We start from the raw sequence: 17,992 nt of genomic DNA, 5'->3' as shown, positions 1-17,992 counted from the left end.
TTCTCCAAAACTTCAGCTGAGTTGTTGTTGTTGTAGGGGCTATGCCGTACAGTGACCCTATGAACAATAGATCTGAATCCTGCCCTATCCTATGCCATCCTCATTATCTCCAATATCCTTAAACCCATTGAAGCAGTCACTGTGTCAATCCATCGTGTTGAGGGTTTTTCTCTCCTTCGTTGACCTTTCCAAGGACAGGCTCCTCTTAACAGCATACTCAAAGACAAGTTTCTTGTAAATGTCTGGAATCACAGAACTCATCATCTCTCACTTGACAGCAGATTCTAGCTCCATTATTGATATCGGAACACAGAACATATAGGTGACAGCCTTTCCTTGGTTCAGCTACCCTACTGGTCCACCTGATGTGTCTCTTTCGCAACCTTTAGCCAGCTGTTCCCAGCCTGGGATGGCAGCGTGCCTCGGCGGTCAGTCCGGCAGGGGTCGCTGCCTGGCCACAGTTGGTCCGGCGGGCCGCGCTCTGATTGGCTGGAGGCGGGGATCCGCGCCCACTCCCGCCCACTGTGTCGGCTAAGTGCTGCCCTGCGTCATCTCTGTCCGCAGTGTGCGGGACTCCTGGGCAGCGGCGGGGCTGGAGTGACGCGGCGCAGGGGTCAAGACCAGGGAAAGAGGGACTGGCTGGCACGAGAGGCGGCCCACACCCAGCAAGATGCTGTCCTGGCGCCTGGAGACGAGCTCCGAGAAGGCTGAGCTGCAGGAACTGAACGCCCGGCTTTATGACTATGTGTGCAGGGTGCGGGAGCTGGAGCGTGAGAACCTGTTCCTGGAGCGGGAGCTGCGCGACCGGCAGGGCCAGGAAGACGTGTGGGCCGAGGGCCAGGTCCGCTTCGCCTCCGAGGCCCGCGTCTTGCGGCAGCAGTTGGATGAGCTGAGCTGGGCCACGGCGCTGGCCGAGGGTGAGCGCGACGCTCTGCGCCGGGAGCTGCGTGAGCTGCAGCAGCTGGGCGCGGAGGAACGCGCTGCCCGCAGCCGCCGGGAGGCCGAGGTGGGCGCACAGCAGCGCGAGCTGCAGGAGGCGCTGGGCGCGCGCGACGCCCTCGAAGCTCTGCTAGGCCGTCTGCAGGAGGAGCGCCGCGGTCTGAACGCGGCCCACGAGCGCGACGTGCGGGAGCTGCGCTCGCGCGCTGCCCGCCTGACCATGCGCTACCACGCTCGTGCCACTGGCCCTGCGGCACCCTTGCCGCACCTGCAGGAGGTGCATGACAGCTACGCGCTCCTAGTGGCCGAGTCGTGGCGGGAGACGGTGCAGGCTTATGAGGACGAAGTGCGGGAGCTGGAGGAGGCGCTGCAGCGAGGCCTGAATAGCAGGCGTGAGGCCGAGAAAGAAGCGCGGTTGTTTGCGCAGGAGGTGGGCTTGCTGCGGCGGGAAGCGCTGGAGCTGGGGCAGCTGCGCGCTCACTTGGAGGAAGAGCTGCTGCGGATGCGGGATGATTACGATCTGCAAGTCAAGGAGCAGCAGGTCCGTAGGCAGGAAGTCCATTCCTTATGAGGGCTCTGATCACCTAGTGCTGGGCAAGCGCTTGGGGGGTTCCTGGGCTACCGCCCATTAACTCTGAAAGGACCCTGTTCACGGGCTGGGCTTGGCCCAGAGGTAACTTGGATGGCCTGGGGACTTAGCACTGTTCTGCTGGGTCTCGGGCCCCAGCGCTTCTCTAGCCCTGTAAGAATTCTGTTGGTTAGTCCATCATCCAGTGGGCCAGTGCCTGTGGCGGATCCTGGAAACCTGTCTCAGTTTTCCCCAGCATACCAAGTTGTCGATGTCTTAACGTGACTAGGTGGACTTCATTTTTCTGTGTTTCTTTTGTAGACTCATAACACATAAGAAACCTAGATGGCTTCCAAAAATGACAAGACTGCTCCTTTTCTGATACGTCCTGGAGTTAGGAGACAAGTCATTTCTCAGAGCCATTCAGGATGGCAGCCACATCCGGAGATAAGGCTTCCCAGAGGAAAATCTAAAATCTCTGACATAAACGTTTTATTTTTCCAGAGCGAGTTACCCAGCTCGAGGCTTGTGGAAGTGGCTGCCTGGTTTGTTGTTAGTCATCATGCAGAATAGAGCTTAGCACACTTTTGGGTGGTGCAAAGGTTGTGGAAAAGAGAATGCCTGCCTAAGATGCTGCTGTTGTTGTTGTGCATCTAGGAGTCAGAACTGACCCTCCAGTGGGTTTTCAGAAACAGTAAATCCTAAAGGAGATTGCCCAGCTTTCCCCCACAGAGCAGCTGATAAGAGTCTAACTGCATCCCTTTCGGTTGGCAGCGCAGCTCCTTACCACTATGCCACCAGAGCTCCTCAATATGCTATTGTAGTCATGCAGGATAGTTTCAGCCTTTTTCATTTCAAAGATCTTCTGACCCAATCGAAGACCCTTAGCTATTTATTGTTTTACATCCAGTCTAGCTTTAGCATTTAGCCTGGCACCTGTCCAAATCCAGCCAGTCTGGAAATACACTATTAGTAGTTCAAACCCTAGTTTGAAAGACCATACACATAACTTCAGAAATATTTTAAGAAAACCATTTTTAAGTAAAGATTTATGCTAGAATAATTTAGTGTTTTGTAAAAAAAAAAACAAAAACAAAAACAAAACAACAAAAAAAACCGCAGTGTGTGGTCACTTTGCCGTGAAGGACTGGCACTATGACAAGTGTCTACAAATAAGAGTAAATATCTCTTAACTGTTGCACTGCACTGGGGTTGTATTATCAAAGAGCTGGAGCCCAGATGGACACTCCTCTAAGGCAGCGCTGAATTGTTTAGAATTTAGGGGTGTGGATTCTTGCCCTTTGCCACATTGCTTTGGAAATCTTCCCTGTGGTGCCAGGATAGGGACAGCCTCAGAGTAAGCTAATTCTGGTGTGCTATTTGCTCCACAAGTGTGACAGTGCCCCGTGCCCACAGGACTGTTAAGGGGATGTTAACAGTTGTTGGTAAGGCAGAGTTTTGTGGAACTTTTAGCCAGTGTGTGTTGTGAATGCCTGTCAAACTTAGGGTCCACACGAGCCAGTGTTTAGGGACCCTTACTACCATCTCCAAGAACAGTGCAAATTTGGAAAATGTCTCTTTTAAAGGTTGTTGTGTGAACTCGGTATTCACTCTTCATTTAGAGTCACAGTTCACTGGCATGTTCTCAAAGCTCCTCTTCTAGGCTCCTGTGATATTTGAAAATGTTTTCCCTAGGGCTGAGCCAGGACCCCACCCTCAGCTTCTTAGCCACTGGTATCTGTCTTGTTAAACTTTGCTTTTTTTACCCCCTAACAGTAAATATCAAAGACAGTGTCAATAAGAACTTGGATTTTGTTATGCCAATTTGTGGGAGTTTTACCTTACCCATGGCTTCAGTCTTTCCTGACCTGATGATGATGATAATGATGGTCATTGCTGTTGAGTCATAACTAACTCACAGCTGACTGTCCTGCCCGCTTTCAGAGTTTGTAGATAGCACAGAAGGATAAAGTGGATTTGCACCTACAGGGAAGTGCAGCCTTTTGGCTAGAAGCACAGCTCACTGCGCCCCCAGAGCTCCCTAGTGTTTACCTAGTTAGTATAAAACAGTCATTTCCAATTGCCTTCTAAAAGACTCCACAGCAAGCATTTGTTTTGTTGTTTTTGTTAGGTGCTGTCAAATCAAGTACAACTCTTAAGGACCTTATGAACACACGATTAAACACCAAGCCCCTGATTTAAAAAAAACAAAAAAACAAAAACCCAAACTCTATGAAAGTTCATCTGGGGGAAACAGAACATATTCTAAAATTTTATTTCACTAATACGCTACAGTAAATACTCAATGAAGATTTAGTCTTTATTGTATGTTTCTTGTGTGCCAGACACCACAGGATCCAGACTCATTACACATATTCACTCTCAGTCTTCCTGCCAGTTTTATGAGGTAGGTACTCATATTAAGCCTATTTTACAGATAATTAAACTGAGGCATATAGACCCTCAGTTGTAAGCATCCATGGCAGGGTTCTACTTCAGGTCATAGGATTGTAATTACTCTTCCCAAGTGCTGTGCCTTAAGCTCAGATGCCTTTTATATTCTTCTAATTGCTGCTTTTGTAATGGGTTTGGTGATAAGTCCCTTCCTTGCACTGTGTTCTCTGTTTTAAGTGATAAGATGGAAACACTCGGTCCTAGGGATGTGAGCCTGTAATTGGATCCTGTGGTGGTGGACCCTGTGCCTGCTGCCCAGGATCTCACACTTCTGCCCCAGCCTCTGTAGCTTGAGGGGGGAAGATCCGTGCTTGGACTCTTCTGGGAGTTCTTCCCAGATGGCCTGCATGCCTTCTCCCTATTAGGTGACATTCCTTGGTCTGCTGCAAGCAAGATTTGCCAGGGAAGGGTTTGCTGAACTGACACCCTTGTTCTCAGCCTTTTATATGTAACTTGGATCACATGAAGCCTGAGTGGCATACCCTGCCTTCCAGTCCACAGGGTAAGACGTTTTTAAAACATCTGTAATTAATACCAGGCTTACCCTAGAACACTGAGGGTCTTGCTTTTTCCCCCCCTAAGGAATAAAAAGAAAAGTTAACTATTAGATAGATCTTGGATACGTCCAAAATTTATCCATATTGTAGTTTCTTCTCATAGATACAATAAATATTTCTGTGAGTAAAACAAAACCACACAGTTGCTCTATGAGGCATTTCCAATGATGTGAGCCTATAGGCAAAGCCCCATCTGGACAGACCTCAAAGAGAGTCTTGCTTTTTAGGGGGAGTCCTTAACCACTGAAGCAGTCTGAGCTTGTTGCTTTGTTTTGTTTTTATTATTAGACTATTTTATTTACCAAATTTGAATACATTGTTTTCCAGAACAGATTCTTCTAATTTCCCTCACCCACCATCAAAACAATCCCATGATTAATCCCCCTCCCCCTGTACATCATCATCCCTCTGCTTTCACCCTTCCCCACCGCCTTGGATCCTTATACTCATTCTACAATGATGGTCTTATTCAGCATTTGTCCTTAAGAAACTGAATATTAGTTCACTTAACATAATGCTCTCCATTTCCTCCCAAGTTAGGTAATAATTTACAAAATTCATTGCTTTTGCATGCTGTGTGATATTCTATTTAGTGTGAATGTATCATAATTTCTCAATCCATTCATTTGTAGTTGGACATCTGGGCTGTTTCCATGTTCTTGCAATGGTGAATAATGCTGTTATGAACATGGGTGTGCAAGTCTCCATTTGTGCCTCAGTTCTCATTTTCTCAGGGTATATTCCAAGTTTAATTTTCAGCAGAATCTTGCTTGCATGTGATATCAATGATATTGTTCGATAATCTCCTCACTCTGTTGGGTCACCTTTCTTTGGAATGGGAACAAATATGGATCTCTTCCAGTCAGTTGGCCAGCTGGCTGACACAACCCTGCTTGCTGAAACTGAGGAGAACCTGAAGCACTTGCTGCAGAAGGTTAAGGACTGCAGTCTTCAATATGGATTGAAGCTCAATATCAAGAAAATAAAGATTCTTACCACTGGGCCAATTGGCAGCATCAGTATGGGTGGTGAAGAGATTGAGATTGTTCACAGCTTCAGTTTGCTTGGCTCCACAGTCAACACTCTTGGTAACAGCAGCTAGGAAATCAGGAGCCGAATTGCATTGGGAAAGTCAGCTGTGAGGGACCTCTCAAGAGTACTGAAGCGCAACACGTCAGGCTGGAGACTAAGGTGTGTCTGATCCAGGCTATAGTCTTTGCAATTGCGTGCTACGCATCAGAGAGTTGGACAGTGAATAGGGATGATAGAAAGAGAATTGATGCCTTTGAGTTGTGGTGCTGGAGAAGAGTGTTGAATATACCATGGACTGCTAGGAGAACAAACAGGTTTGTCCTGGAGAAGGTGAAGCCAGAATGTTCCCTGGAGTCAAGGATTCTGAAGCTTCATCTGACATACTTTGGGCATGTTGCAAGGAAGGACTGGTCCTTGGAGAGGGACATCATATTTGGGAGAGTGGAGGGGCGGCTCAGGAGAGGAAGACCCTCAATGAGATGGGTTGATTCTGTGAGTGGAGTGGTGGGAATGAATGTGTTTGAGGTTGGCACAGGATAGAATGGCATTTAGGGCTCTTGTACATAGGGTGGCTATGAGTCGCAAACGACTCAATGGCACATAACAACAACAACAACATATTCCAAGTAGTGGAATAGCTTGGTCACATGGAATTTTTATATTCAGCTTTTTGAGGAAGCACCAAAATGCCTTTCAGAGTGGTTGTACCATTTTACATTCCCACCAACAATGTGTAAGAGTTCCTTTCTCACCAAATTCTCTTTGCCACTCTTACTGGAATGAGATGGTACTTCATTGTGGTTTTGATTTGCATCTCATTTCTTGTCAGTGAGTTTTGAGCATTTCTTTATGTGTATATTTGACATTCAAATATCTTCCTCTGTGAAAATTTTTTCCGTGTCTTTTGCCCATTTTGTAATTAGATTATTAGTCTTTTTCTTGTGGTGGCCCAGGAGTATTCTGTAAACTTTTCTTATGAAACTCTTGTCTGAGATGGTATTACCAAATGTTTGTTTCCAGTCTTAGATTTTCTTTTCACCCTGTTGGAAAAAATTTTGATGTAAACATGGATTTAATATTTAAAAGGTCCCATTCATCAATTTTATCCTCTTCAGATTGTGCATTTCTGGCTGTATTTGACAGTCTCTCTCTCTCTCTCTTTCTCTCTCTCTCTCTCTCCTTTCAGTTACCATTGGGTTTTTTTTTTTTGTGTGTGTGTGTGTGTGTGTGTGTTTAATTTTTTAAAATCATTTAAATGAACATTTACAGAGATTTTAGATTTCATTCATTGCTGTACTTCTCTCCCCGCCCAGCCCTCCGCCCCACCCCAGTTTGCTCCTCTCTTTGAAAAGTAAAAAAAAACACCACTCTCTCCCTGGTACACAGTCCCCCTGCACCCCTCCCACCACCCCAAGTACATTCCACTATGCAACCTTAATTGTGGACTCTTGTGATAACCATAATAACCCATCATACATCACTTTTACATTATTCAGTCCCTCATCTGTTTCAGTGTAGTATACACAATTTATCCAGTTTTTCTCAGTCTTACCACAAACCTGATATCAGTTCCATTTTACAGCAGTGGCACCATGCAATATTTGTCCTTTTGCAACTGAGATATTTCACTCAGCATAATGTCCTCTAGGCTCACCCATTTTGAATAATATTGCATGAGTTCCTTGTTTTTCAGTGCAGTGTAGCATTCCATTGTGTGAATATACCACAGCTTCTCTATCCATTTGTTTGTTGATGGGCACCTGGGTTGTTTCCAACTCCTTGGTATTGTGAACAAAGCCGCGATGAACATGGGTGTGCATATATCTGCTTGGATGTCAGTTATGGTCTCCTTGGGATATATTCCCAATTGCTGGGTCAAATGGTATCTCTCTCTGCAACTTTTAAAGAAAGCACCATACCTCCTTCCACAGTAGTGGCACCATTTGGCAGTCTCTTTATACCTTGGACTAGTGCTTCTAAGCTTAATCATAGTATGTCTCTTATGAACTTTATGTTTGGGGCTTTACTTCCAAGTCTCTGGTCCACCTTGAGTTGACTTTTGTGTATGGTGTGGGATGTGGATACTGTTTCAGCTTTCTGCAGGTGGAAGTCCAGTTTTGCCAGCATCAGTTGTTGAAAAGGCAGTCATTTCCCCATTTGATAGCTTTGATTTCCTTGTTGAATATCAGTTGATCATAGATAGCTGGGTCTATTTCTGGGTTCTCAGTTCTTCCATTGGTCTGTGTGCCTGTCATTGTACCAGTACCATGCCATTTTGGTTATTACTGCTGTTTAGTAGATTTTGAGGTTAGGGAGTACTATGCCTCCCACCTCATTTTTGTTTCTCTGAAGTGCTGTGATTATTTGGGGTCTCTTGGAGCAGACTGTTTTTAAAGGACTTCCCAGTCCTACAACATGGCTAATGGGAACTCTCTTGCATAGAAGACAAATGGGATTAGCCCCTTGGCTGAAGCAGTGCTCTGCCAGCTGTCTCATCTGGGCCTGAATCTGGTCTGCCACTGAATCTCTGAGTATTTCAGTTCCTTAAACCTCCAGCAGGATAGGAAGGCCCTGGTTGAGATGGACAGACACCATGCCTGCAGTAGTAGGGCCAAGTGTGTTGGAAACAATGGGGTTGGCTCAGGATAGGGCGGGGTTCAGATCTACTGTGCACAGGGTCGCTATGTGTCACAGACTACTTGATGGCACACAACAACAGCAACCACCCTCCAGCATCTTAGTTCCTTCATTTGTAAAAGAAATGTAGTTCACAGGCCGCATATATTCAGAAATCCACAGATTTAACCAGCAGAGCTTGTGCACTTGTATGCAAGTCCCCTATCTTGATACTCCAAAGATACAGCAGTAAAAATGAAAAAAGGGGAGTGGGGGAAGCCACCTAGAAAATCCCTGACTTCACAGGTCTTGAGGAGAGGGCAGCGTTGCTATGTTCAGGAACCAGCAGGGGCTGAGCAGTGCCAGTGGAGTCAGTAAGGGGAAGAAAAGCTGCTGTAGGACTGGCTAGATGCTCCTCGGTGAGATGGGGATGCCTGAGGAGCTCTGAGAGAAACATAATCATGATCTGTGCACTTAGGGAACAGCATTGCTCTGTGCTGTGTTGAACATACACTGTTACAACAGTGAGAGCTGGGAGACCTCAATAGACCACTGAGTTCCCTTGGTCAAGCAGACATTTAATGTCTGGCTATTAACCACAAGTTTGGAGCTTTGAATCAACCAAGTGGTACCTTGAAGAAAGGTCTGAAGATCTATTCCTGAACACTCAGCCATGGAAAACCCCTGGACTACCATTCTCCTGACATCTCCTCCATGGGTTGCAATCAACTGCATGACTAGTTTCTTTCCATTGCAATAATCAAGGCAGGCAGGTACCAGAGGTTTGAACCAGGAAAGCAGGTGGTTTTGCTTTTACATTAAAGTAGAAGGCTTTATGAATTGACCACTGGTGGCTGCATGAGATGGGAAGAAATCAAGACTGACTTCAGGGTCAGGAAAAGAAGTACTTCTCACTGAAGGATGCAGGTTTGGCAGGTGGTTTTGCTTTTACATTAAAGTAGAAGGCTTTATGAATTGACCACTGGTGGCTGCATGAGATGGGAAGAAATCAAGACTGACTTCAGGGTCAGGAAAAGAAGTACTTCTCACTGAAGGATGCAGGTTTGGCTGAGAAAAAGTTCTGTTTGCACATACTCAGTTTAAGATCCTTCCTACACCTACTGTTGTTGATTGTGTTGTATGAGTCTGAGTTCATATGCACCATTAAGGAGAAGAGAGAAATACTTAGCATGCCTCTAATGGCTTCTTATTAGGGATGTGTTTAGCTTTTTGTCTATGTGAGGCTGTCTCACTATTTAAGTTTTTCTGCAGATCTAGCACTTAAGATTTAGGTGGCGATCCCATTTACAAGCTCTTCCTATCTTAGCAAGCGGCAGCTCAACTTTGGTTTAGAGGAAGTGAATTCTCCAGATGCTAATGCAGCATGCTTTCCCTAATAGAGACATTCTGGGTCCCTGAATAGAACAAAAAAGTTCTTTAAGTAGTAACTAAAAAAGGTGATATCTCTCTCTCAAGCTTTGCAGCATTAGAAATACTGCTTCTGCTTGGGTAAAATTAGCTTTCTGGTGTCTGGTGGCCGCAGCATGCCTGACCTGGCCCTCAGCTGGCCTGACCTGGCCCTCAGCTGGAAGCTCCAGACAGTGTAGAGCCTAAACCTGAGGCTCTATTAAAGCTGTCCCAGCAGAGATGGGTAGGGTTTCTGTGGAGATAGTTGGAGCCAATGAATTTCCTATTCCTGTGCCTAAAAGGGATATGGTTTTCTTTTTATAATTTAGGGCAAGTTGACTCACATGGAAAGGTGGTTGGAATTTATACTTATTTTGTCTTACAGTTGGATTTTCCTCCTCATATTTCATGGGGTCCAGGACAGTTTTGTGCCCTCTTGGAGGAAAAAAAAATGCTTTGAACATCCCTGGGCACAGCTAGGAACTTCTGAACTACATTAGAGACTTCTGACTCTGGTGGTTGGGGAACTGAGTCCACCTCAGTCCAGTCTAACAGCATTTGAACTTCTTTCTAAAGAATAACACAATGGATTCTTAAGTTTTAGAATGTTGGTCAGATTTCTTATAGATGTTGTTTTCAGGTGCCATTGGGGTCGACTGTAACTATAGTGATTCTGTGTACAACAGACCAGAACCTTACCCTGTCCTGCACCGTCCTTACAACCTGTGCTTTAGGCTCCAACCCATTGCTCCAGTCTCTGCGAAGCCTTTGGCTTGAAGTGCTCACTCTCTTTCATGACCTTCCTCAGCATGATGCTTTTTTCCAGGGACTGGCCCCTCCTTAGGGCATGCCTAAAGTATATGAGACCAAATGAGTCTGATAGTAATATAACAATAGCACATTTTATATTATAATTGTGTACCTCAATTTCCATTTCTTCCCAACCAGGAGTGTAGAGGATACAGTTTATTTACATTGAAAACATAACTACTGACTGTGAAAATGTGATGAAGACATTCTAACAATGCTCTCATTTAAATAAAGATCCCACTTTTATTTTAAAAACCTTTTAATCTACAGGTACAGGAGCCCTGGTAGTGGCGTAAGGCCTGACATATAGGCCTGCTGACCAAAAGATCTGCAGATCAGATCCACCATCTGTTCTGTGGGCAGTCCCCTCTTGTAATGATTTATGGCTGTAGGAGCCCAAAGCAGGGTCGGCCATTGAGCAGAACTGACCTGATGACACTGGGTAGGGTTTGGATGTTATCTGCAGACAATGCCAGAGTTGTGGTCTGTTAACACTTGGGACATTAGCCAGCAGTACTTAAATTTATTCTTTAAAAGCTTGTAGGTCCATCTTTCTTTTTTAATCACACAAAGACACCCTACCAACATTTATTAGCTCAGAAAGATACTTATGAGATGCAAAACTATTTACGTATAGGTAATATTTTTAGAAATTGAGCCAGTGTTTAGTACTCTGTGCAATCTTCAGTGCTGTCTTTGATTTTACAACATAACATATTTATTACAGAATTTCAGCTTCTTGCCAGGTGCTTTTAGTGAAGAAATTAAAGGAGGAATGAGGATACACGCCCTCCCTGATTGATGGTTTTTGAATTCTTAAGAGAAATGTTCCTTCATTTAGTTGTGTTCAGAAATAATGCTCTCTTCTGTTACAAATCAGAAGTTGAAATATGTGGACTTACTTAAGTGTTTTAATATTTGCTTTGCCCTCTCTCTCTATTCCTTAGAGTATTGGCTAATAGAAAAGAAAGACAAAAATGATACAAGTATATCCATTCTCTTGACTAATTAAAGATAGTAAAGAAGTGCACTTACCTGAGTCCAGTTTAATCTTACTTAACCATATAACATGGTTAAATTTTGAGAAGGGTAACATCCACTTCCGAAATAGCTTGCCTCCGGAAACTCTATGATCTTGGAGAAATGATGAAAGTCATACAGTGTTCAGGTCTTTCATTCATAGGGTTGCTATGAGTCATCTACAACTCTACGGCACTTAACAACAACAGCCACCTTGTCCTGACCATTTTGTTGTTAATTCAGTCAACCACGTACATGTTGTGCACCTTCTGTGGAAGGCACACTCCTAGAGGCTGGCATGGGAAACACCTGCATCCTTCCAGTCAAGGAGTGACTGAGTGACCAGGTGTCCTGAGTAGGGTGTTGGCAAAGCCCATGATGGCCATCAGAAAGTGTGCTGAGAGACTCTAACCAGTGTGCAAACAGTCTCCAAACATGCTGAGTTGATTCTGACTCAAAATGAGCCTGTAGGACTGGGTAGAACTTGCCCGTAGGGATTCTGAGGCTGGAATCTTGACACAGGTGGGTTGTCACAACTTTCTCCCACAGATGGATTCAAACTATCAACCTTCCAGTTAGCAGCCACTGTACCACCAAGACCCCTTACCATGTACAAGTACCCTGAAAGAGGAAATTCATCTCTGAGTCTGACTCTTTCCCCCTTAATATATTTATCCCTTAAATATCCCTTATTTATCATATAAATTGACATTTATCCCTTACTATATTGCTGCTTTTGGATGCTGTTGAACAACTCTGACCCTTGGAGGCCCATGGACACACAGATCTTGCCCATCCTTTGCCATCTGTGTTTATCATTGTGGTTGAATGCTGTGGCCACTGTGTATTTTGAGAGACTTCCCACATCTTCCAGCTGCCCAGATTCTCTGTGTGAGCCATGGAACTTCATTGTCTGACTTGGAAGAGTGCTTTATTGTACATAGGGCATTTCTTTCTAGTCTTTCTTAGCTTGGAGTTCCACTGATGCCTGTACACTGGACTGACCTTGCCAGTATTTCAGTACTTGTGACACAGCTCCCAGTGTCATAGTCGCATGCAAGCCATTGCAGAATGAGAAACTGACAGAGGAGTGGTTATTGTTGCCTTGTCCCATCGAGTCAAAACCGACCCACAGCTGACCCTCCCATGAATTTTCCGAGGCAGTAAATCACACAGGAGGAGATTGGCCATCCTTCTCTCATGGAGCAGCTGGTGGATTTGAATCACATACCTTTGGTTTGGCAGCCTAACTCATTACCTCTAAACCAAACCAGATACTCCTTGGAAAGGGAGAGATCACACACAGTGAGACAGACTGACACAGTGACTGCAGTAGTGGGCTTGAATGTGTCAGAGATGAGGAGGTGGCACAGGACAGGACAGGGTTCAGAACAGTCGTTCATAGGGTCACTGTGAGTTGTACTTTGACTTGACAGCACCTAACAAGAACAGTAGCAAGCTACCAAAGCTCCATAGATGAGTGAGGAAGCTGAGTAAAGCCCAAACCTTTTGCTGTCAAACTGGTTCTGAGTCTATAGGATAGACTAGAGTTGCCCACAGGGATTCTAGAAGCCCACCAGCTTCTCCAGGGGAGAAGGATGGGCAATCTCCTGCCATGTGATTAACTGCTTCTGAAAACTATAGCTGGAGTGTCAGCTCTGGGTTGGTCCCTATTCTATGGTACACAACAACAACAACAACAATCTTTATGGAAGTAGACTGCCACATCTTTCTCACATACAATGCTGGTGGGTTGAAGCAGCCAATCTTTCTGTTACACAGAGTGCTTACCTGGTGCTCCTGTGCACCAGAGCTCCTACACAGAATGTCTGACTGTCTCATGAATGCAGCTTTTTTCTCCAGCTTGTTTTAAAAGAGCTTAGAAAAGGTAAAACAAAGGAAGGACCTCTTTATCCACTTATCTGCTTATTCTCAAGAGAAACTACGAGTTTGGAAATAGTTTGAAATATGAATACTTCTTTGTAAAGTGCTCCCTGTCTAGTCTTATTTTCAGCAGTCCCTTTCTCTTTCAGTTTGCTTCCTAAGCAGCCTTCTGTCCAGCTGATAGTGGTGACTTTGATGAAGTTCTCAGCATTCATTTTATTAACACAAACACACATGCACACACACTCCTGTGGAGGATCTGCAAATCCTTCCAAATGGCTGCACCATTGATTAGCTTGGAGGTTTTCGCCATCTTAAATTGTTGGAATTCTAAATTTGACCAAGCAATGCCTCGCTCCTCAGATTGAAAACCTCCTTTACAATGTAACACTCTTTCCTTTTCTCTTTAGAGAATGATTGACTCCCTGGAGGATGAGAAGGCAGATCTCACCTTAGCCTTGACCAGCCGGCTGCTGGACCATCAAGCGCTTGTGCAGGTGAAGGCCAGCCTCAGCCTAGAGGTGGCCACCTACCGGTAAGGACAGACCCTTTTCTGCCCTGGAGTCTGCGGTGCAGCGTGGCCACAGCACGGAAGGAGACTGTCCATCTTTCTCCCACAGAGCATCTAGTAGATATGAACCTCGTTCCTTTGTATTGGCAGTGCAGCTTCTTACCCATAGACCACCAGAGCTCCCTCTAGGGTAGTTATCCTGAAGTCAAAGAACTTGATAAACAGACTCTGATGCTAATCTTTCAGTGGAAATGGGGTTCTTCGAAGCCAAAATAGCAGTCAGAACCCAGGGATGTGACGCAGCAGTGTGAGAGGCAGATAGAGTCAGATTTCCCAGGTTCAAACCCCAGCTCCACCAGTTTCTAGCTCTGTAATATCTAAAGTATGTTCCCTGTAAGCTGTACCCAATTCCTAGGGTTCAGCATGTGGAAAGCTCTTATGATGCCCAGGACACAGCACACAGTAGGTAGAGTATAATGCTACTTTTGTTCCCCCATCTCCTGAGATCCCAGGTCCGTGATCTGAATGCACCCTTGCTCCTCCCCACTGTGCCCTGGTCCCCTCACTGGACCATGCAAATCCAGGGGCTCCACAGAAGCCTAGGATCTAGCTGAGCACTTCCACAGCTACTTCTGGAACTTTTTGGTCACAGTTTTGTACCAACAAAACTGAAGTGTCCTGCGTCACTCTGATGTCCACTGAAGGTATTTGACTGGTGGATGCTCATGGTCCAGATTGCGGCTCTTTACTCTTTGCTTTTCTCAGCAGGGCCTGCAGTGACATCAGTAGAGAGAGCAGGTGAATAGGGTGCTAACGTCACAGCAGAGAACACCTTCCTGTGATTTGAGGGTTAAAGTCTTCAGAAAAAGACATTATTCTGGGAATTATGGAAGCTCAGAAAAAGAGAAAAAGACCTTCAACAAGATGGACTGACACAGTGACTGTAGTAGTGGGCTCAAGCATATCAGAGAGGGGGAGGATGGTGCAGGACAGAGCGAGGCTTCATAGGGTTGAGAGCACATATGTTGGAAACCTATGACAAATAAAGACACACAACTCACAGACGAGACAAGACTGCAGCCACAACACAAATGACAGGACAAGAGACAGGACAAGGACTGCAGCCCCGAAGGCCTGCGTCGCTTTATTATTTACACCTTTTAGAAACAAAGAGGTAGTTCACAGAGAAATGGAAACCTTAAGGAATACATCATAGAGCCCAAATGGGCTGGGTACAAGTAGAAACATGATTTATCTCACAGGGCCCAAATGGACTGGGATGTGAGTTCCCAGGAATCAGGACAATAGGCTTTTGACAAATAAGCAATGAATAACATGTTGTGCACAATCTACTTCTGAATAAAACTTGCTACAACTAATATAACTCTAACTGCTGAGAACAAAGGAGTATTCATTTATAGGGAAGAGTTACTTTTCTTGGGCTAGCATGCAGGACAAGTCCCTTATCTGTGTGCAGAACTAGGGAACAAGTCTCTTCCCACACTCTATCCTTAGGATAGGTGCCTGGAGGACATCTTTGTGCAGATGCCAGTGCATGGGCTCCATCACACGTAACAACAACCTGGGTCAAATCAGTGGGGCTTTGATGGTCCTCCCTTCTGAGAGACGCACTGTGTCCTGCCAGGGACTGGTGGTCAGCTGTCAGAGAGAAGGGGTGGAAGACAGTGATTGGCCTGCACTTCCACTTCCCGAGGTCCAGCCCCAGCATGCTCTCTGGAACTCCCATGGTGTGAAAAATCAGTAGAGTAAATTGGCAGGGTATGCAAACACATACTGAGTCACTCACTCACTCATTACCGTTGAGTCAAAACTGACGCATAGCTGACCCACCAGTGGGCTTTCACAGCCTGTAAATCTCATGGGAGGAAACTGCCCATTTTTCTCCTGCAGAGTAGCTGGTGGATTCAAACTGTGTGAGTAGGTAGAAAGCACAAGAGAGTTTCCTACAGTCTGTGTAGGAGAGTCTAGAAATGGGTGACTTAGTAAACCACTGGGCTTTATGTGTGGTGGGGTGAGAGAGCTTTACTCATACTTTTTTTTCAGTTGCAAATGACAGGAACCGTTCTCAATCTAGCTTAAGTCAAGAGGACCTTAGGTGGTCCAGGGACTACTAAAATACTTGTTGCTGACTTCTCTAGTATTTTTCTTGGAAGCTCTTCTCTCACAGCTCCTAAGCCATTTACACCCTTCTCAGCCTTGGTCCCCTAGTAGAAGGAGGAGCCTTTTCCTCAGAGGTTCACGTAGAACTCTAGTTTACTGAATCCATTCCTGAGCTGTCCCTGGTCAGAGGTATGGATTGCTCTGGGGCATGGAGATAGCCATATGGGCTGAGATTGGAGTGTGTGGAGCATGGAGGGGGTCATACGGGTTAAGACTAGAGTGAGAGGAACCCCAGTTGGTCACCAATGCAGAGCGCGTGTGAGGCAGGCATAGGAAGCAGCTGTCTCTGCCAGCACTCCGTCTCTCTGGGTGAGTGAGGAATCTTCATCTGCAGCAGTAGGATTTTCCCATCTTTGTTGAGTGGTTCCATGGATCAGAGGCTTGTTTCTCTGGATTGTCCAGCCATTTCTGCTTCTCTCTATCTTGCCTTTCATTTCTGTCCTGAAATGGCACAGTGTACAGGCTGGTGAGTTATCTGGGGCCCCAAGGACTTCTGTTTTGGCTGTTACTCACAGCTTCCTGGTCTGGCTGGTTTTAAGGGCATCGATTGTGAGTCATTTTGCTCGGTATCAGCAGTGGGCCAGCCTGCAGGAACAGAGCGTAATTGCTTGTGTTTTGCTGACATTTCCTGAAGTCATTTATAGATTGACGTGACTGTCTCATTGGAACTTAGAAGCCATTAGTGCTTTAAGGAAGGGAGTGAGAGACTCCACTGTGCATCAGTCTGGGGGCTGGCCCAGCGGCAGCTCCTCCTAGCTGTGGGTCACTGCATAGGTTTTCAGCAAGCTTACCAGGCTCAGGGTCCATAACAGACAGAGACAGGCAGACAGCAGAACTGAACGCACTTCTCTGTAAGGAAATCTCCAGTGCCTGGAACTTTCACCACTGATGAGTACTGTGAATATAAACCTCACTTGTCACTTGCTGCCACTCAGTTGATTCAGAATCATGATGATTTCATGTGTACAGTGTAGAACTGCTCCATAGAATTTTCTTTACTATTCATTTACTCACTCACAGTTCTTTTTGTAACAATAATTACCACTGTATAATGCCATTAAATACAATGCCCTATCTCCTTGGAGGAAGGATAGTGCAACTTCACCCCGCATACTTAGGACATGTTAGGAGAGGCTATTTGGTGAACCTGATCCAGACCACATTCTTCGCCATTACTTCCTATGCATCAGAGAGCTGGACAATTACTAGAGATGACAAAAAAATAATCAATGTGTTTGAGTTGTGGTGCTGGAGAAGAGTATTAAACATATCATGGACTGCTAGGAGAATAAACAGGGCTGTCCTGGGGATGGTGAAACCAGGTTGCTTCTTGGAGGCAAGGATTTTGTAACTCTGAAGATTTACAAACTTTGGGCTTGTTGTAAGGAGGGACCAGTCCTTGGAGAGGGACATCATGCTTGGAAGGGTGGAGAGACTGCGCTGGAGAGGAAGACCCTGGATAAGATGGACTGACAGAGTAACTGGGTTAAAGGTGTGTCGGAGATAGACAGGCTCAGGATAGGGCAGAGCTATTGTGCACATAACAACAATTCCTTGAAAAGGGACGTCATGCTCAGAAAGGTGGAGGATCAGCAAAAGAGAGGAAGTCCCTCAACAAGATGGATTGACATGATGACTGCAGCAGTGGACAAATATGAAAGGACAAGGTAGTGTGTGATCCCTCTGGATATATGAGCTAGCCAAGCACATGCACAAAGACAAGCGTGCACACATGGCTATTCAGAGCTGGGAGGATTGGAGAAGGCATAAGGCATTAAGAAAGAAGGAAAGAAAGACAGACCAGCTGGTGATAGGGACTGCAACTTAATGTGAACATTAGAACTTAGAGAGGCAGAAGGCAGACAGCAAATCACTCATCGCTGTACTGCAGGTGGTGATTTAGAGTCAGTCACCAAAGGCTGTGCCTCCTGAGAGGTGAGCCTGGTCTCCTGGAAACAGTCCTACCTGTGGACGAAGGCAGGCCCTGCCTGTGCTCTCTCTCGTCCTTATGAC

At 45.6% G+C, this 17,992-nt stretch overlaps 1 protein-coding gene across 1 annotated transcript in view; it reads left to right on the top strand.

Moving 5' to 3' along the window:
* The first annotated feature begins 664 nt into the window (after nucleotides 1-664).
* The window catches only part of SYNM (synemin, intermediate filament protein), a 32,544-nt gene continuing 15,216 nt past the window's right edge, over nucleotides 665-17,992 (top strand). The window contains 2 exon segments of the mRNA XM_006902388.1: nucleotides 665-1,480; nucleotides 13,698-13,822. Coding sequence (XP_006902450.1) covers nucleotides 671-1,480; nucleotides 13,698-13,822 — 935 coding nt within the window. The 5' untranslated portion in view covers nucleotides 665-670.

This window comes from Elephantulus edwardii, unplaced genomic scaffold (genome assembly GCF_000299155.1).
Source record: "Elephantulus edwardii isolate Elephantulus edwardi_28Jun2011 unplaced genomic scaffold, EleEdw1.0 scaffold00403, whole genome shotgun sequence".
Classification (NCBI taxonomy): Eukaryota; Metazoa; Chordata; class Mammalia; order Macroscelidea; family Macroscelididae; genus Elephantulus; species Elephantulus edwardii.
The sequence above is the reverse complement of the archived record's forward strand: the minus strand, read 5'-3'. Positions and strand labels throughout refer to the sequence as shown.